The sequence below is a fragment of the Tyto alba genome, unplaced genomic scaffold (assembly GCF_018691265.1).
Source record: "Tyto alba isolate M040663 unplaced genomic scaffold, T.alba_DEE_v4.0 Super-Scaffold_44, whole genome shotgun sequence".
In the NCBI taxonomy this organism is placed as follows: Eukaryota; Metazoa; Chordata; class Aves; order Strigiformes; family Tytonidae; genus Tyto; species Tyto alba.
The window spans coordinates 10,735,046-10,755,615 of NW_024881320.1; the positions used below are offsets into that span (position 1 = coordinate 10,735,046).

A 20,570-nucleotide genomic window follows, 5' to 3' on the forward strand; every position below is an offset into this window, starting at 1 on the left:
ATTTTGTAAAATAGGTACAGTCTAGGCTCTTTGTTCCTGACTTTTAGTCTCTCCCTACATTCAATCAAGTTATCAGTTTGCTTTGTCTCACACAACATTACCTGTGTCTTTCCCAATTTCTTCCTTGCTCTTTCATCCTTTAAATTCACCCACCCTCCATCCTAGGGGAAAGAAAAAGCTAACGGAAGAGCTTTTCTTCAATACACTCTTGTTGGTGTATTAATTTTGATAGTCCTAATTGAGTTCAAATTATGTAGGTATTAAAGTCTGACTTTCTTGCCCTAAGATTTGAGCCCAAGATTTCTCTTAGAATTTCTGTGCAACCCCAGTGTTCGTTTGCATCTGATGTTTGTTGGCTACATGGTGTTTACTGGCTAGCATGTTTGGGTGCCTTTGAAAAATTCCTGCAGGAATTCCCTTGTGTGAAGCAACTGAAAAAGGTGGTGATGCAGTCTGCTCTTGGCTTCCAATAAGATCCACAGTAATGTCAGTTACTGCATACCAACACTCATGTCACGTTTCAGTAGTCTTAACTTTATTGCCCTATTTTCACCATTGCGTTGCATCTGGATTGATCAATCTATTTACGTCTCTGCCCACTGGTCCTCTTGGATGATGAAAACAGGATGTTCCTTTCCTCTTTGAGTGAAGTCCAGGCAGAGAGTCAGCCAAGAAATCCAGCAGTATGCTATAAATGGAAAGGTTACAAAATTATCATGTAAGAAAGAGAAGGTTAAAACCTGATTGCATCCACCTGCCCATGGAGAAAGCGCTCTGAGGGAGGGATAGAATCAGTCTGTATTTCTCCTCCTGGAATAATGCAAACAGGATGACCAGGACTGAATGTCTGAGGACTTGTCACCTCTAATTTGACTTTTATGGAAAGCCAAAAACTCTTAAAAGGCAGGAATTTGATGGAGACTGAGACAATTCAAGATTCAAAGTTCTGCAGCCTTCTGCCCTGAAAATACTTAGGTTGCTAACCACACTGCAGAGGAGACCTGTGAGTCATTTTCTCTGCTTCATCGTATGTTGTTGTGTTATAGGCTGTTGACATTTCTGGCATTTATTTTTATTCCCAAAGCTGCATGCAGTAACGTAGTATAGATGGGAGCTAGCAGCATTTGTGGGTGCTAATCCTCAGTGCCCGTCTTTGGGATTCTCCCCACCTCACCACGGGTGCTCAGAATGGCAACAGAAGCGCAGTCAGTGCGAAGGCAGCAGCCTGCTTTGCCGTGGCCAGCCTGCCAGCTGCCACCTCCTACCTCGCCTCCACATGCTCTGTGTTCAGTTGAGACTGAGCCAGATAGAAAATATTAGTTACAGCATACTGTGTCGTGATATGGAAAGAAGGATGTTCCTTCCTAAACAACACAGCTGCAGTAATTCCGTGATGGGTTAATTTTTGTTGGGATGTGTTTAGCAAGGTCTAATGAATTGAAACTGAACTGTACCATTAAGCAAAGCACAGGTGAGAAAATTAGCTTGTTACAGTCCTGTTATCAATGCACCAACCTTATTAAGCCACAGAACATCTCTAGCATGCTACAGACATTTGTGGCACAGCAAAAGTAGCCTTGTTCTCAAAAGGCACAAATATGTCTCTACAGATGTAGAAATGCTTTAGCTGGTCTGCTTTCTCCCTCTCCTAGTTAGGCGGCAGAGTCTTCCCAGCTGAGCAAAAATATAATGGGGAACCTCTGCTGATTAACAGCACAAAATAGTAAACAGATTCCTCTGCTTTCTATGCACACACTTCCTCTTATTGCTCACTTGTATCAAACAGGTGAATATCCTTCCATACCAGCACTGTTTTCAGAAGTCAGTAAGTTGTAGTCTAGCTCCTCTATCTCATCTCTCATCAGTACTGACTTCAGAGTTTTTATTTTCCTTAACCATATCCCTCAGCAATTTCATGTGCCATCCAAGCAATGCATTCATTATTGAAATTTGTGTGATTTAATAACTTCCTGGCACAATGATTCCAAAACATGTGGGAGGAAAAATGGAGAAGGATTTTTCTGTCTCTAGGTGTTTATTTTACTGCCTGAATCCTCGCTCTTGACCCTTTTGAATAGCTTTTTGTTGAGCTACATTTCAACTGCTTGTCCAGCACAGTGTCTGAGAAAGACAGTGCAGTCAGACTGTCCTCCTTGCAGCTAAAGGTGGTGGGAAGGAAGCTCATTCTTTGGAATCTGATGTACCACATTGCTCTAGCATTTCTACTTTTGAATTTCTGGAGCTGTTTTCCCTTCTGAAATCTCCACAAGCTAAATAAACACTTTTTTCAACTGCCTGCTTTTCTAATCAGTGTTTGAAATGCAGTGTTGAAGCCTTATTCCCCACTCATCCTAACATGCACTATACTGGGTTTACAGTGGCAGCTTGCCAGAAGCCTGGGGGCTTCACCTGTACCCAAGTGAAGTAAGAGGAAGAGCACAATCAAGGCAACTCTTCACTGTGGGATACAGCAGCACATTGCTGGTTTCCATGTACCACTGGACACTGGCAGGTAGTGGGAATGAGAGAGCAGTGGGGTTTGGGTGCATGAGAAGGAGAGAAGCTAGAGCCTTAGTTCAAGAATGTACCTACTAAACAAATTGGTATGTATTTATGTTGAGCATCACATTAAAATCATTAAGCTTCCCTGTATCTTTGCAGTTAGGTGCATGTATTGCTGAGTTGGTCTGGTAGTATTAATGATCTGCGTCAATCTCCAGGGAATGTCTCTGCTTCCCCAGGCGTCTCAGGTGTCAGGGTTATAAAACCCATTTCTGTAAGAACAATTTTCATTTGGTATTTGTAAGGAACTGAAGGATTGAGAGAACCATTAATTCTGACTTACCCCTCCTTGAAATAGTGATAAATAATGGAATTAGACATTTGAAGAGACATTTTTTAAGCCTCTGCAACCTTGTTACATACCTGCCTGAAAGTACTTAAAATGAATAGTCTTAGAAAAGGAAGAGAACTTGTGATGAGTCTTGGATGCTCTGTGGTTTAATTGTTCAGTCATCTGTAGGCCATGTAGTATAACATAATGTAGTTTTATTTTGACTCTCATCAACTGTTCTGCTGTTTTAGCACCTCTGTCTGTACTGTGGAGTGACTGGAAGATTGCCAAGTAAAGGAAAGTCTGTGTGTGAACAGCCGGGAGGGATAATATGTAAATCTGATGGAAAGAAGCAATTGAAGGCAGTGTTGAGATATAATTGAAAATAGACAATATTGAGCTTCATCAAAAATGTCAACATAAACAGCAGCTACTGTACAATGTCTCTGAAGTGAACTTTGTTGCTTTAAATAACTGCTTTCTACAGAAAACAGATGGGTTATGAAATCTGTGAGCAGACTTCCAGAAAACAGTTTGGTCTTCAGGAATATGTCCATGTTGATGTTCAGCATATCCTCCTGGCACAAGGGGAAAAAGGGCTGCTTCTCCCGGCTGTTATATTTACATAATACAGAGAGGAGCTGGAAAGCTGGATTACATGCAAGCCAAATATAGCTGAAAATAATACGGCATGTCGTATGTAACTATGAATGGAGATGAAGAGAGAGGAAGTGATATCTGAGATAAGCAATATAATAAATTCTGCCTTGTTGCTTTGTAACCCAACAGCTGAGGAGGTAACACACCAGCGAAAGAAACTGGGAAGCCCTGTCTAACCACAAAGACCATGCCGATAGCTTACTAGAATCTTGGTATCACCAGCAAATCCAACTGCATAATTTTTTGTCAAGAGTGGGTAGACTGGGAAGGGATAGACCATTCCAAAATGTTTAACTTTGTATTACAAACAAGGATGGATTCAGGCTACATTTTAATCCTATGGCCTATATTTGATCACCCTTGCTCTGGAAAACTTGATCAAAAAGCTCAGCACCATTTCCTGTATTCTACAGACATTTATACAGCCATTCGTTCTCTCGCTTTGTGAATGAGTATGACCAGTCACAGCCTAGACACAGCAAATCAAGCTCCTGTTTGCAGACACAAACTTGGCAATATATGTTAACTGAACATAGTTCTTGCATCAGGCAACGCATCATGTGCTGTCTCAGTCACATTCTGAGCTAGAAGAGAAACATGCAGATATTTAAGGACCTTTGGGAGGGCCCATGAACGTGGTTATTTCTTAACACTAAACTTGTTTCTTTCAATTCTTTAGTTCTCTTCTTCCAGCATAACCAAAGAAACAAAAGAAGAGCTGCTTATTATTCTTAACAGTTATGTTTCAGTCTCCATGAAATGGAAATGGACAGAAACACACAAAGACGACTCAATCCTGAGTCTACAAAGCCTTACTCGATCCCAAATTTTAAACATGGTCAAACTAGACTCTGGTAGAGTTGGAGAAAATGACTTTTGGAGAGCTATGATGGAAAAGGGAAAACTCAGACACAGGGCCTAGAAATCGCTCCTTTGCTTCCTGGATGCAGTATTTCATGGTGCAGGAAGAGGGAGGCAACTAAAAACTACTGCATGACTAGACCTCCACGCATTCCTTTTGAAATTAGTACTTCATTAGATCACATTTTTTCATGATGAGGACCAAAGATCTGCAAAGAAACATGATCACAAAATGCTAAATAAATGGTTTAACTAGTACTTTGTATGCTTCCCCTTTAATTTTTACATTTGCTAAAGATATTCTATGTATCTGGAACAGCACAGTTTGCCAAAAATTGATGTCAATTTTTTTATGTTGCAGGGCACCTCTTAGGCCTTTAGAAAAGCAGGAAGTACCAAATACTCTTTAAATTCAGGAAGATCTAAGAATATAGGTATTTCTAAAAAGATTAACTAGACTCTAAAAAGATAGGACTGTAAATTTCCTCTGGTGCTTGTTAAGGCTGCCTCTGCACAAGACGTTTTCTCCCTTTATTTAACATCCCTCGTACAAGTAGTACCAGTTACCCTGAAAGCACTGGCATAAAGGGGCCACAGCTGTCTTAATCTTGTGTCACCTGAATTCATTCTAGTGACAGGCTGGCAAAAGTGCTTATATATTGCTTCTGCTAGCACTGGTAGGAATTTTTTAAAAGGTAATTTAGACATTTCATTATGAGGACTTTGAGCATGTAAGTCTGTGCTTACATACATTTTATTCTAGCTTGGCTGTCTTGCTTGTTATTTTCTCAAAAATCTAAAAGGTAGCAAACATGTATGGTTGATGAAACTCTCTGGGAAACATCGTTGCTTTGTGTTTTCATCTTGAAAATTCTAGTTAAGACTGAAGTTCCAGAAAAGTCTGTTACATTTAGGTTATATATGTCATTGAGAACCATGAAATGCAGAGAACTTTCATTAAAACCTGTTCCACAAACAATTCAAGACAGAGAAAGCCAAGAGTGAGTAAGAAAATCAGGGTGACTTTTATCTTCAGCTTCCAAATCCTACAAGCTGACAGAAAAAACCCAGGGCCTTTGTGTTACATAAAATAGCATTACATGGTCTAATAAAAAACCTGTTTTTGAAGGGGAGAACACAGTTTGGAAAATAATGATGTTTTCAGGAGGGGATTTCTGAACTTATCTTTAAAGTTAATGCAAAGGTACAGATTCATATGAAAGCAGGAATTTGGACATAAAGAAAGGGAACAAAAATATTTCATGAACAATAAAACTAATTCAAGAAGGTGCAGACCTTGGTCAAAGATTTTTTTTCCATGATTTGGGTTGACTGCTTCATAGATTTACCAGTAAGGGCTGAACTCCCACTTCAGCTGTTCCTTCTAAATAAAAGTCTCTCTCCATTCTCTGGCTGCCTATTTTCATGAAACTTGCAGAAATCTAGTATCTTTGAGCTTACTCCTCTCCATCAGATATGGCTGAATTTGGCCAATGGTCTCAAAACTTACTATGGTGAGGGAAAGGAAACAGGCAAACACAGGGAAAGCATAGTCATAAAAGGCTTATTTCCGTCTGGGGATGGAGGGAATTCATAGTTTATGAATTTAGAGAGTGCTTCTTTCCAGGATTAAGAGAAGGGGAAATATATTGTAAAGGCCATACAGAAAATTAAAAGTCTGTTTACCATCTGCATGGTTTACCACTATACTCTAAAATGTCATGGAGTTTCTGGTTTTCTTGGCTTTATTCCATTTCCTGGATAATAAAATAATGTTGAGAAAATGAACACTGAGGTTTCCCTATCAAGGGTCTATTTCAAAGGAAATAGCTAAAAGACCATAACAGTCAATATATTCAGCATTTCCCAAATCACCCCATTAATCTGCAATTAGAAAACACTGCATCGCTCAGTCTTGTTGTAGGACAGAGGTAATAACCAGAAGACCCCTTCAGGTCCTTTCCAGATGTTTATTCTTGTATCATATTTATGCACACTTATTAGTTATGCTCCTAAATGGTATTTAACCACTCAGACCATTTAGGCTAAGATTTTACTTGGTCTCTTTATAAGCATAGCTTGGTTTCTGTCATTCCAGAACTAGTGAAATTAGCAATAGATGCACACTTGATTTATATTAGCTGCCTCATTTCTTTACATTAGTTATATTTTCAAAGAACATGTTCACCCTCTATCCACTTGATGGATGAGCTGCCAGAGAAAACACTCTGGAGGAATTCAGCTTCGAAAAAGGTTGACATAGCAAGCAGCCCTGACCCATCTGTCATGATTTTGAAGACAGACGTTGACTCCCATGCCCTTTATTCAGCTTTGCGTCACTGTCCAGTATACCTCTGTTTTTACAAGGCTGGGCTGGAGTAGTTGCAATTTCAGCTAATATACTACCGTGCAAGTAATTCAGCATCGGTGCTGCAAACCCTGGAGATTGCAAGTGTCCAGAGAAGAACCAAACGACTATATGAATGCACAGAGGGTCAGAAAATGGCTTCTTTAAATGGAAATGCTTCTGGGAGGAAAGACAGGTATATTGTTTGCAAGTTACTAGTCAATTATGTATCATCATGGCATTAGCTCTGTGGGGAATCTAAAGACTTCCAGCCTGCACTGCTACCACCTCTAGACACTTGTGCTCATTTTGACATTAAATGCCATCAGAATTTATCAACTCCAGCAGAGCTTTCCATGCACAGGGAATGCAGGATGGGACCTCACATAACAAACGAAATTCATAAAGTGACCTTTATCAAGAGCATGTCAGGAGTTAAATCCACCATAACATGATTTTCTAAATCCTTAGCGTGTACAACATTCTCCTGCCAGAGAATGAACTAGAGAGAATCTAAACATTAAACAGTTATATATTAAACAACTTTGCAATGAAATCCTTACATTTCAAATAATTTCTTCAAAACCATTACATTTACAATTTTTACCAGTCTGCTCTCAGGAGCTTGTGCAATGACTTACAAAAACCACAGGAGAAACTCATCCAGAGCCTCAGAGGGCTTTGTATGACCCAGAGTTATGCATTCAACAGGAACAACAGATGGGAAAAGGAAAATTGAATTCCAGGGGAAAAGAACATTATTTGAATGGAATTTTGAACTAAAATGGAGAATTACAGCAGGACATGTACAAAGAGTCAGTTCTGTTAGGGAGATGATGAGAGGAGTCAGTTCTTGACTCAGCAGTGAGGAGCCTGTTGGAAGAAGAGAGGAGACAGGCGGGAGGAAAGGGGAGGGCTCCACTGTCTCCAGGAGACAAACTGGAAAGAAGTCCAAGGAGCAAGGGTGTGGTTTGAAAAACAAGGAGTACAATTTCAAACTGGATCCTGAAGCAAACAGTGCAGTCAGTGAGGGCCTTAAGTTGTATGAAATGTCAATTTTCTCTGCAAGAGACCAAATCAGAACTTTCAGAGTTGTTGTGATGCTCTGTCTTTGCTGCACCACAACATCTTCATGCTGTGACTGCTGATACAGCATTCCTAAGGTTTGCATTTATCTGTTAGGCAAAACATTGACACTCAGACAGCACCAGTCAGCATACAGCTGGGAACAGATGTGGATCAAACATTCTGCATTCAATGCTGTGCCATGCACATCAGCTCTCCAGCGGTTTGTAGTGGTCAGCTGCAAGGACATGCAAGTCCAACCTGCAGACTCTGGATCAGTTGAAGCTTTACTTGTTCATACTCTGCCAGGTCTCCTGCTGTCAACAAGTAGATGCTCTCTCATATAGGCCTGAATATGTGTAATATTTTTTTAATCAAAACAGTAAAATGGCCAAACATTTGCAAATTGAACACTTTTGTAGTTAAACTGTGATCTGGACTGACGTTGTGGAACAAGACTCCGAGAGGAACACTTAAGAGAAATGCACATTGCTTTCCCAGTGAGACTTCCTTGACTGATTCTGTGGGAAGAAGACTAGGAACATGCACAGTACATACAACGTTTTTCCATATAAATAACACCCTCCAAGGCAGCTCTTCTCAGGGCTGTTCTCAAAGACTGAAAGAGAGCATCAGGCTGCCATCCATAGGAGGAGCCAGAAAACCGAACATCTGGAGGAGAGCAACCTCTGAGAAAATAGTGAAACATTTACTAGGAGCTTTTCCATTTGCGTTGTTAAAGGATTGCTGGGGATTACACCATTCTCAGCTGCTAAGTGCTGTGGCTCTGCCTTTTATAAAGGAGGGAGAGAGTAGCAGTTAGCTAATCAGAGGGGTACTAGTACGGTGAACAATTAGAGACTTGAGACCCTTTCCTTTTACTAGACTATAGGAGAAATACCTTAAATAAGGCCAGTAGTGCATTTATATTGAGAGATCCCAAACTAAATATAGAAAACAAGGTTAAAAGGCTCAGTTGAAACAGCCACACACACAGCTCACTGTACAGAGGTCCATTTCTTTAGCTATGGAAGCTCAGCGACTTGCAAAGTGGAGATAAAATGGCAAAACACTTTTCCCATTTTTTTGATCAGTGTCAAAATTTCAAACACTGTCAGCTAGCTCTTCAGAGCTGATCATGCTTGCTAAGAATCTAGCCCTTGTGATCAGCAAAGCCAGGTGTTAAAAAGAACAGATATTTAAACACAGAACAGCATAAAGAAGGTACAACTGAGAAAGACATCATGAGACAAAAGCGTGGCAAGGCACTTTTAGATAAAGTGAGATGCTTTTTTTAATACGGAAATTACAGGATGTTGTAATTAGGATTTGGCCAGCTGGGAGTGGGCATGAAGCATTATATTATTAAAACTGGATTGAAGAAATATAACTGACCTTTAATTTTAATTATACTTTAAAAGAGCCTTGATTTCCTTAGCCAGTGATCTCTCTAGTTCATGTCAGCTGTTTAGTGCCAGACTACTAAGAGTGATTGCACACTACACAGTGATTTTTGTGCATCTGTAATTCTTGCTAATAAAAATATGTTTCAAGAGACAAACCTGTTGTTTCTTTCCTTTGTCACAATTTTCTTTAAAATATAAATGTTTTAAAGATACATATTTCCTGTAGCTATGTACATACTTAAGAGGTCCTACTTCATCTGTGAAATAAATGATGAAAGTCTGTGGCTTGCTTCTTTTAAACAGAGCTAGTTAGCTATAAATTAGAAAGCAAAAGCTTGCAATTGGAGCTCCGGATACAAATAATTAGCATCCATAAAGTGATTGTGAGGGAAGGCAGTTGACAAACACAGATCAAGTTCATTATACCAAAATGGGATGGTGACAGATCATGTCCCACTGATGGTCTTGTCTCTGCAGAACTGTTGACTTGCCCTCATTTAGAAACTGATATAGCTGACCCACTGTAAATAAACTGCTTCTAACAAACCTATGGAGTAGATGCTACTCAAACCTCTTTTAAGACCACATGAAGAAAAGTTGCCTCCACCTCAGCTCCGTTTTTGCTTAGAGAGAACATACCTTGGTGCCTAACCCCAATCGTGAGTCCTCTGGGGAGAACTATAGATCCCCAATTTCCCGAGGGACAGGGGCTTTAGCGGCACCTCAGTCCCAGCACCTCCTGCCACCTGTGCAATGGGCTGTTCAGGGTTTCTTCAGTCCAGCTGCAGGCCTACAGATCTCCCATACGGGGCACAGGGGTCCCCATAGCTGCAGCCTGCAACTGTGCATGCCTGTAGGAACAAAGGTGTCTCAGCAGAGCCATGCCTATGATTCCTTTGGAAATCTAACCCAGTTTTGGTAATTCCCAGCTCCATGTATTAAAAATGAATGAGGTTAATTAAAAATAATGAGGTTTTAAATTGTAATATATTTGGAATTGTTTTAATCTGCCTTCTGGTTTTGAGTCTTCAGGGGTCCCTTTTTCAGCTTTTCTTTGCAACCCACAGCATAAGAAACTCATTTGTAAAAAATTAAATCAGAGATTTTCCTGTAATCTTATGTTTCCCAGAGCTGAGCTCTCTGGGAAAATGTGAACAACATGATGCTCCAGATAAAACTGCTGGAGCTAGCAACACTGCAGCAGTTTCCATCTCTAAGGATTATTGTAATTTTGGAGAAACATAATAGCAGTAACATTACCTCTGACTCCCTCATCTGATGCGAATGGACTGACTAAGAGTGAGGGTAAAATAATAAAAAAAAAGGGGTGTTGACATACTTCTTGTATGTTGGACCCTTCACTTCTTGGTTATTCAATAACTTTCCAATTTACGATGTCAACTCTCTGGAGAACGAACCTTCTTTCCACTTAGAAATTCAAGTGGGCAGAGGAGCAGGATGGCTTTTCAAACATACCTGACAACTGGTCATAAAACTCCTCACCTACCTTTGGGCACGGCAGTAGGTAGCAAAGCCCATGTGGGTCTGCGATCTCTGGGTGAGCCGTGGGCAGTGGGCAGCAAGCCCGACCCCAGCGCCGGCTGAGCCCCCCGGGGCTGCCCCGAGCCGGGGGCCGTGCCTGCCACAGGCTGCGTGTCCCTCTGCTCCCTGTGGCCGGGTCCACGCCGAGAAAGAGAGCTGCTCCGTACCACGACCAGGCACGACGGCAGGTGCCGGGGCAGACCGCGGGGCCCGCCGGCTCCCGGCCTCCACCACCCACCAAGGGCCGCGGCCGGGCGGCGGGGGCAGCGCCTGGGAGCCCCCCCCCCCCGCCTTTCTCCTCACCCACGGCGGGAGCCCCACGGCCCTGAGGGGAGCGCCACCGCCGACCCCACCGCGAGGAAGAGCGGGCGGCGGGGCAGCGCCCTGAGGGGCGGCGGCGCCCACCCGCCGCGGGCAGCTGGGGAGGGGGCCCCGTCACGTGCGTGCGTGTGGCAGAGGCGGAGGGATACGTGGGCTCTGACAACCCCTCCCGCCCCTCTCCGCTGGCCGCAGCCGGGGGGGGGGGGGAAGCCCCCGTTCCCTCCGTGCTCCCCTCTCCCCAGCCCTGCCGCTCAGAGGGAGCGGGGAGGGAGGGGGCGGGCGAGAGGCGGGGCGGGGGGAGGGTGAGGGTGGGAAGAAGCGCCGCGGTGAGGGACTATTTGAGGAGACCCTGACAGGCTGGAGAGGTGCGGAGTGATCCCGCCGGCGGAGTGAGCGGCCCCGAGCTGAGGCAGAAAAGGGAGGCGAGCACCGCCGGGGCGCCATCCCAGCGAGGGCACTGCGCCTGCGCGCTGCCCCCCCCCCCCCCCCGCCCCGCCGCCGTGTGGGGTGCAGCGGCGCCCGCCCTGCTGCCACCGCCGGCCACTGCCCCGCGCCCCTGCCCAGGGGAGCTCGCCCCCAGCCATGGCCCAGATACTGCCCATTCGCTTCCAGGAGCATTTCCAGGTGAGCGGGGCGGTGGAGGCGCGGCGTTGGGGCTCCCCCTCCTCTGCCTCACTCCGTCCCTCGGGGGAGGGGGGGGGGGGGCGCGGCCTAGCCGGGGCTGGGGGCACGCTGAGGGGAGGGGGGAGTCAAGCCGCGGGAGCCGTTCTCGCGGCCGCTGTGGCGGGGGGACCCGCACCCTGCCGCTCTCCTCCTTCCCTCCCCACCGGTGCGGGGCCGCCGTCCCGCCGGGCGCCGCGGGAAGGCGCGCAGGGCCGAGCCCGCCCCCGGTCCGGGCTGCCGCCTCCGTCCGTCTGTCCGCCCGCCCGTCCATCCCCCGGGCTGCCTCTCCGCGGCGTGCGGAGCGGCCGCGATTTGTGCAGAGTCACTCGTCGCCTCAGGGACCTCCCGCTCCGGGCGGGGGGGGGAGGCGCCGGGCAGGGGCCGGTCTGCTCTCCCCGGGACCGCGGGGGCTCCCCCACCTCACTTGGGGTGGGGGCCTTGATACTGCAGAGGGATCGAGGTTTTTCTGTTTTACCTGAACGACCCTCTGCCTCCGGATCGCGGAGGTTCCTGGGAACATCTTGCAGTGCAGCTGCGAATTGGGAGGAAATTGCTGAGATGAGGTGTAAGAAACCATTTGGACTTGGAAGCATTACAGCTACTGTCCCTCCTTCCAAACATAACAAGATTTAAAAAATCCATTTCCAAAATGACATAGTTCTGTTCTTAATAGCCTGTAAAATCCATAATGCCAGCATTGGAAAAGATCCATGACTAATGGATGCAGCACAGACAAACCGGTTTATCTGTTTCCTTGTGAACTGCTGGTGAGGGAGGGTTGTAAATGGAGTGAGAGAGCAGCAGTCTCCGAACATGCAGTTTGAGGCAGGAATTAAAGGAATTTGCTAAATGAATGAGAGAACAGGAAGTGGACTTGGCAAGTCATCCTTCTGTCTCTGTACCGCCCCTTTCTGTCAAATCGGGCATCCATTTCAAAATGTGAACTGGGTATCATCCATCAGTGTGGACTTTGTGCTACTTCCAGCTCCCTTTGGGAAGGGTTTTTCTGCTTAACTGAAAGAACTGGCTTGATCACTCCAGAAGGAGCCCTAGCCTGAAAAACAGTAATAGGGTTGGCAAACTCCAGAAATATCTGATCCCTGTGCCCAAGGGAGCAGACAGACACACTTGCCTGCTCAGAATTGTTATGGGTTAAGAGAGTTTAACATAGCAGAATAGGATTATACTGGCACTCCTCTCCTCGTCCCCCCACCAATGTCCAGTATAGCTGTGCTTGTAGCAACCTTAAATGAATTTCCAAGAGCTACAGTGCAGCTGTCTAAAACTTGTGATCAAAGTGTTTTGATGTCAGACTTACCTTAGAAAGAAGTGTGTAGTTCTTGCAATTTCAAACTAGCAAACATAGCCAATCCTGCTAATTGTGTTTGGTCTATAGAATAACGATGAGAGAACATCTCAGCTAATATGTCATAGGTTTAATGTGCTGCCTTGCCTATTAAATGACTGTTTCTGTGATGGCTAGTGTTGTGTGTCTTGCAGTGCTGCCAATACTAGCATTGTGGTACTTCTGCTTTGGGTGGGGGGCTAGCAACTTCTCGAGGGATTTGTACTGAAGTCATATTCTATTTTTTGCTACCACCTGCTTTTGCTCTTAAATAATTTGGTCTTATTGAAATGACTTTACCTATGTTTGAGGGACTTTTCCCTAACATGGAGGCTGCAGAGAGGAGCAGGGGAAAGCTTGGAACCCCTGCCACTAACATGTAGGAGCAAAATCTTCAGGGTTCACTTTTCCTGCTTATCCCCCCAGTTTGAGTGCAGTAGTTCCAAAGCAGTACTCTGCTAAAGAGAAATTGAGATCAGTTTTATCTGGGAATAGGAATGCAGTGCTGCTTCTGCAGTTGTCTCTACAGGGTGGGATAAATGAGGAGGGAAATCAGAAGGAATGTGGGAACTGGTAGTGTTTGTTCTGGCTGGATATCTGCAGTACAGTTTTATCATCTCTAATCTAATATTGTGTGTTGTAACATTTCTCCATTACTCTAGGTGTTTACATGGTGCTCATTGTTGACTATGAGGGAACTCATGAAAAGACTAGGCTTTCACTCCTCTTCATAATGTTCTGCTATCACCCATATTTAGGTTTATCAACTAAAAAGTCTTCCCCCCCCCCCAAGAAATTGGCTTGACTACAGTTACACTAATTTTAAATACAACAATTTAACAGAACTACTATGGTGTTTTATGATGTTAAGCCAAAAAAGTTAAATTCCTTATAGTTGTGCTCTCAGTGAGCCTGCATTAAATTGCTGTACCTTAAGACAATCTGTGTATTGTTTATACCTGTAGCCATTTTAGTTAATATGGCTTTAAGTGGTTAGAATAGCTGCTAGCATTATAATTACTCAATTCCAAAATCAGCCTGTTGCTGATGAAACATTTCATCTAAGTTCAGGCTCTTCCTGAGGTAGATGTATGTACTTTACTAAAAGAACTGAAGCATGCAAAAAGTGCTCACCAGAGAAACTAAACATAAGTTGCAGTGCTAAATACTGAACTCTTCTCTCCCACTCTCTAGCTGGAAGTGGATAAATGATAGTGTGAAGTGAAACAGCGATCTTGGTCCGCATAAAATTGGAGGAGTACTAGGGATCAGCAGACTGTTTACATTCTTTGTGAAGCTCATTTTGCTTTATGTTGATCATCCTTCAGACTGAACTGTAGCTCCAAGCCTGTGCAGGAGGAGTGACTGCCAGTCACAATGCACATGAAATTTGACGTTGTTATAGCTTGTACGTTCAAGTCCTGTGTGAGCTGAATGATGGAGAATAGCCGCAGTAAAAGGAAGATACCCAGGTCTTATGGTGGTAGTAGTCAAGCTGAGAATGAATTCAAGTCTTACTATTTAGCTCCGTTTAATGCAATTGAACAGTTGTTTTTAGATGTGAACTCTATAGCTATGAGTCTTCACAAATGCATAAACAACTTGCCTCTTGCTCATTCTTCCCACAGAAGATATTGTAGTTAAGTCCCACAGCAAGGGAAAGGAATAAGATAAGGACTTAGTTTTTATCTGTCTAGTGGCTGACCAGCTGCAGCAGTACAAACCATGCCAGCCCTGCTATAGTGAAGTACTGGTACAGACTACTTAAGAACCTGTTTAAATCACAGTAGCTGAACTCTAGTGCTTTTGCTGGAGCAGTTATAAATTAGTTAGCACATTGAACTCTTCCAAGGGGATTGTAGTCTACAGTGGAAATGCTGTAAAAGACTAAATTTAGTAGTACATAGACTGGAAACAATACTACTGGAAATCAGTGTACAAAGTGTTCTTGATGTAAAATTAAACTTCTTCTTTACTTAGTCATTGGTTTGCTCTTAAAAGCCTGTCTGTATTATCTTCAGAGCTTTTTTCAGTTTTCATTAGCAAAAATATCTGCTTGCCTGCTGACAAAACTGTTGCTTATACAAAGTCTCACGTTCTTAGGCTGGGTGCTTCATCCCTTAGATGGATAGACACCTGGATCTGTAGGCAGGGTCCTGCTTTCTGATAAATAACTAATACAGGCTCTTGAGCACAGCCAAGGAATGTGAAAAGACTTGTGTGTGTGGTATGATCTTGATGTGTAAGTTTTGTGTGTTTTGGTGCAGACCTGAGAAGCTAAGATATCCTGGTTTTACACATAAAGTATGTAGATTTACTTCTGTCATTTTCTATAAAAAATACTTTCTGTTTGGGTAGTTGGAGATGTCTTGTTAAGAATTATTATCTGTTGTGCAATAGGCATGACTGAGCTGAAGTGTAATGGCTTTCATGAGTTTGCTTTGGCTAGACATAGGAACTTGAAAGCACTCAGGATATTTGCAAGCAGTAAATGACTTTTTGGACTTTCTTTCAAAAGATAGGGCTAAATAATGACTTGATTCAGCTATTTAGTGTTGCAGAGACCATATTTGCTCACTGGATTGAAGTATGGTAGGGAGACTCATTCAATAGATGATCTAATCCTTGTCGCAGACATACAGGAACAGATTTTTGTATAGGGAGAAACTGTCACCTAAGATAAAAGCCTAACTGCAACTGCAGCTAAGCCCTGTGAGCTGGTGGTCTTGGGTGGGTCAGCTCCTCTAGACATCCTTGATGTCCCTTGCCTGTCAAGACGGGAACTGTAGCGTGAGGTGAGGGTGGGCTATTGAAAGGGCATGTCCAACAACTACATGCAGATCCTTATTGAGCATGATTATAACTTTATATAGTCACATGAGTAGAAGAGTTCTGAGAAACTGTATTACTGTGTTCTTGGTTTGCATAATACTTAAAATGATATGTACTTACAGAGCTTTTAGCAGGCAGTTTTTAATTGGATACCTATAGCCTCTATCCAAGCCTTACTCTTTTCTAATGGGCTTAAAAAACAATAGTTGATCACCTCTAAAAAGTGTTTCTGCTAGAGCTGTGTGGCATAAAGCTGAAATAGGATATTTACTGAACCCTGGAGGGATCTTAGAAAAACCTCTGAATTTGACTCCAGCATTTCATTGATCAAGTATCGGAGTGTCAGTATTAAACAGACAGTAAGTTAGGCTTAAGTATTTCCTATTAGTGAAATGGGCTTAGTTTGAAGTCAGGTAGTATCAATGTCTGAGTTGGTCTGTGCTGGCTCACTCTGGATCATGGCACGCCACAGAAAGGGAAAGGCATTAGAAAGCTTGATGTTTAGTGGAACACTTGTGTAAAAACATCTCAACTCCCTTTCTTAGGAAATGATACCATGCTGGTGAAGTAGAATGGCAAAAGACTAAATCTCAGATTAATAGTTGTATTTCATCCTAAGTGTGGGAGTTGTATATCCTCATTGAGATTGAGAATCAGATAATACATTTGGGTTAATCTTTACCATGTCAGTAAGTTCTTAGTATCTGTAAGGTGCTTAAAAGTAAGTTTGGTATCTAATCCAGTCTGCAGTAATACTAGGTATCTGTGAAGCAAAAATCTTTATCTGGTTCATTCAGCCCGATAGTAAAGATAGTTCTATGCTGTACATGTAGATAATGAGCACTGGGGCATGAAAAGCTAGGAGAGGCGTTAGACTGTTACTTGTAGAACAGAATGTTCTACAAGTAAGGTTTACAGTAGCCTACAAGGGGGTGCTTGGCAGGGTTTAATTGGATTACCCAAAAGTAAAGTGTGGGGTAAAATCATGGAAGGAGGCTACCCCCATAGTAAGTGTCTCTGGAATGACTTTGTAATATTGAATCCTTTTCAGAAGGCAGTGGTCTTAGTTTGAGAGTACTGCTTGCTGAAGAAGCATAATTAAAAAAAATGAAAATTTAGTAGCAATTGAGAGACCTGATGTTCACTCCTTTATGAAAATAAACTTCAAAATCTCTAGTTAATATATACAAACTTCAGTAATGACCTGTAGTACCTTCACCTGAGGCCTTTGAAGATATGTAGCTAGATGCTACCTCCTGTAATAGTTTTCTTAATTCCTTGCTTGAGGAAGTGGGGAAGGTGCTTTAGAACAACATAGTCCAGATTGTTTTGGGAGATTTGTCCCATCCCAGATAAGGGACATTGGCCAGCATCGCTTTTAACTTGGTGGTAGAGGGATTCTGCTCATGTTCTTACACGTAGTCATAAGGAATATGCCTCTTGCACTGCTTCTATCTTATAGGAGCACATACAGTCAGATGAGGATGTTTATCAATCTCCCCTGATGGCAGGATCAGCCTTCAGTGTCTTCAGACTGCTAAAATGTGAAGCACTGTCATCATTCACTGAGGCTTGCAGTATTCACATGACCATCCTTTAGGAAGTACTGACACCTTGCCTTTAAAAGATGTGACTGAGTTGCATAATAAGGGTGGCAGTGATATTTGTGCATAACTTATCATTAAATTTTCTGAAAGCTTTGCTAGATTTTGCAACATTTAGTATTAAAATGGGAAATCTTAATACTAGAGCGATGCAAAAATCTTACTTACCTTAGTGAAGATACCCTATGTGTTATTCAACATGGACCAGATTTTGGAGCGAATAACCTTGCACTTAAACCTGAACTTCAAATAGGCTAATGCCTCAATATTCTCACCATGCAGAATGAGTGGCCAAGGGCTGTTTCTTGAACAGTAGGTTAAGCTGAAGCATAGTAATAGAGAAGAGATCTTGAAGCAGCTGTGTTTCTACTTCAGTACTATGGAAATAAATCTGAGTTTGGATAAATTAAATCAAGTTAGGAACTTGGCTATGCTGCAGTTAAATCTCGTGACCACTCTTGTGACACTTTACTATCAGTCTCTTAGAATAGACTATACTCTATTGGTAGATGGACTCCTCAAGCTCAACATTAGAGTGCAGAAGTGTCTTCTATGTGAACATGTAGTTTGTCACAGTAAGTGGATGTTGTCCAGTCTGGAGTATGTAGAATTAAGAGCCAATCATTTATTCCTCTGTTGTTAAAGGTTACAGAAGTTGGTGGAGCTACAACTTGCATGTTTATTGAGTACTAAAACTTTGTGTTACATATGAAAAGCACGGGAGTTGTCTTGGTATGGAAATGTCTTTCCTTAGTGACACAGAAGGCTGTTATAGCTGAGTGCCCAGTGAATTTGCTTTCAAAACTAATTGCAAGCAGCTTCTGATGTTCTTGTGCTTAAACTTTGATTTTTCTTTTGGAATGAATGGCACCTACTGAAGTTTACTAGCATGTATTGTAGTATTTACCTATGAACTGAGGTGTTAGCTGCATGGGCCTCAGTTTTGCTGAGACACACTTGAGGGAGGGAGTAAATGTACATTTGGCTTGTATTGCATTACTGAAACTTCAGTACATTGAGATTAGTAGTTACATACCCAATTTATGATGTGAGTAGCTTTATAGAAGCTGTAACAAGCCATGATCAGCCAGATCAAAACACAGAGTGTTTGTCGCAACATCATGGGACTTACTGCCCAAGCGGTTTAGTCTATTGTATGAAGGTCCTGGTGGTAGGTATCAAAGGAGTCTCATGACTTAGTGATGCTGGTGGTAGTTTGTATCCTATGTCCTTGAGGGCAGTCATTTTTCACTTGCAGCATGCTGAAAACCAGTATAGGTTAATCCCTTAAGAAGCTTCAGTGAAGCTGATACAGTTCCTCTGCCTGAAAAGCATTGCTCTGGGGCATAAATCAGGTGCTCAGGCTTGTCACGGTTACTGTTGCACAGCTTGCATACATACCAAGCTGGGGTGTGCAGCATAGGTAAATCTGATTTACTGCAGACCAATTGAAACAGTGATACTCATCCGCTGCCACTTCCTTTTGTTACCTGAAACTGGAAGTGAATGGGAACAAAGTTAACATAAAAGGATGGAAATGAAATAGCCACCTTCTGGGGCAGTCCCTTCAGAGGGACAAAATGACTGTTACATTGGGTGACAGCCTTGTACCTACTGTCGTACAATTGAGTACAAGTTATGTTTGAGTGTTGGACATAAGGCTGGAGAGGGCCTGCACTGAAATCCCTAGCCCTTGTTGAGCCAAATGGAATGACTGATTATTTTAACACCTCTTTCTTACCCTTCACTGGTAAGAATTCGATTCTAAGAAACAAGATGAACAAGTCTGCTTGTGAAAATAGGCTATTTGAGACCTGCTATGTAGACTTCATTCCATAATGTTGCTGGGAGTGGGTTACATAAGGGTAATTGATTCTTTCCACAGGACCCACTGATACTATATGTTGTAGCTCTGCCACTTAAGTTTTCAATATCAGATTCACCAGCCTTGCTAAATTTGGAATAGTGATGCCACTGATAGTGTACAGCCTATCACATTACTAGAACCAAGTTAGGCAATAAATGCTTAAGTTAAAACTCATTTTAGTTTGGATCAATAATGCAGCTTTGGACTGTCCTTAGGGCTTGAATACTGAGAATTGTGTAGTTCTTTGCCTATGGAACAAAGAGAAACAGAAGATAAATTGTATTTCCATAATATACGCTCTTGTCAGAAATATATGCCGGTTTTGTGTTTCCTTCTGGAGAAGGGTTTAGGCATAGAGGCTTTAGTTAGACCTTCAACATGAAAAGGATAATAAAGCAACTTCTTCTGTCTTTCTAGCTCCAAAATTTGGGCATTAACCCAGCAAACATTGGATTCAGTACACTAACAATGGAATCTGATAAGTTCATCTGCATCAGGGAAAAAGTGGGAGAGCAGGCACAAGTAGTGATAATTGACATGAGTGATCCAACAACACCCATCAGACGTCCAATTTCTGCCGAAAGTGCCATAATGAATCCAGCCTCTAAAGTAATTGCGCTAAAAGGTGAGTAACCCTTTGTTGCAGTATGAAAACGGCTGTTCAACTGTATTCCTGCTTATGTATGCTCTTAAGCTTAAGATTTATATAATCTTTCTAAGAAGAATGTATATGAGGATAGGAATTCTTGCCTGAACTTGCATGCTGTGTTTTTGGCAGTGGATTTTTCAGTAATTTGAATGATTTGCCTCCAAGTAGGTGTGAGATGCTTGGGCTTGGCACTGCAAGCTCTTATTCTTACTGAGGACCAGGTCAACATATGGTATACTTTCCCTTTAAACAGGTGTGGTAAACATAATGGACTCTTGTAAAGATGAATAGGAGTGTAAAGCCATTCTTACTCTCTGCTCTGTCCTGGCCCTTTCTTGTAGTTCTGAAGAGTTTACTGGATACCAAGAAAATGTCATAAGGATGGCCAGTAACTGTGAAAGTCTGAATGTACAAGCATGTTGAGTTTGGCAATCATGAGATCTTGCAGATAGAAGACTTTTACTTATCAGTACCAGTGGTGTTGATACTGCCTTTAAGTAGTACCCTGAGCTCAAAGAAATAATTTTCAATACATCTCTGGCTCTTATTAAATGACCAACTTCTGGTATTTAATC

General features: G+C 42.7%; 1 protein-coding gene and 1 long non-coding RNA gene across 6 annotated transcripts in view; one reads left to right on the forward strand and one right to left on the reverse strand.

The window, feature by feature from the left end:
- Window positions 1–513: 513 nt before the first annotated feature.
- On the reverse strand, window positions 514–11,273 carry LOC116965385. Its single transcript, XR_004409328.2, has 2 exons — window positions 10,680–11,273; window positions 514–688 (listed from the first exon to the last, which is right to left on the reverse strand). It is a non-coding gene; the product is annotated as an uncharacterized LOC116965385 (long non-coding RNA).
- A 259-nt stretch (window positions 11,274–11,532) lies between these two features.
- Window positions 11,533–20,570, forward strand: part of CLTCL1 (clathrin heavy chain like 1) — a 35,814-nt gene continuing 26,776 nt past the window's right edge. For all 5 annotated transcript variants that reach the window (XM_042805135.1, XM_042805137.1, XM_042805139.1 and 2 more), the window contains exons 1-2: window positions 11,533–11,659; window positions 19,764–19,971. In XM_042805135.1, coding sequence (XP_042661069.1) covers window positions 11,618–11,659; window positions 19,764–19,971 — 250 coding nt within the window. In that variant the 5' untranslated portion in view covers window positions 11,533–11,617. The remainder of the gene's footprint in view (window positions 11,660–19,763; window positions 19,972–20,570) is intronic.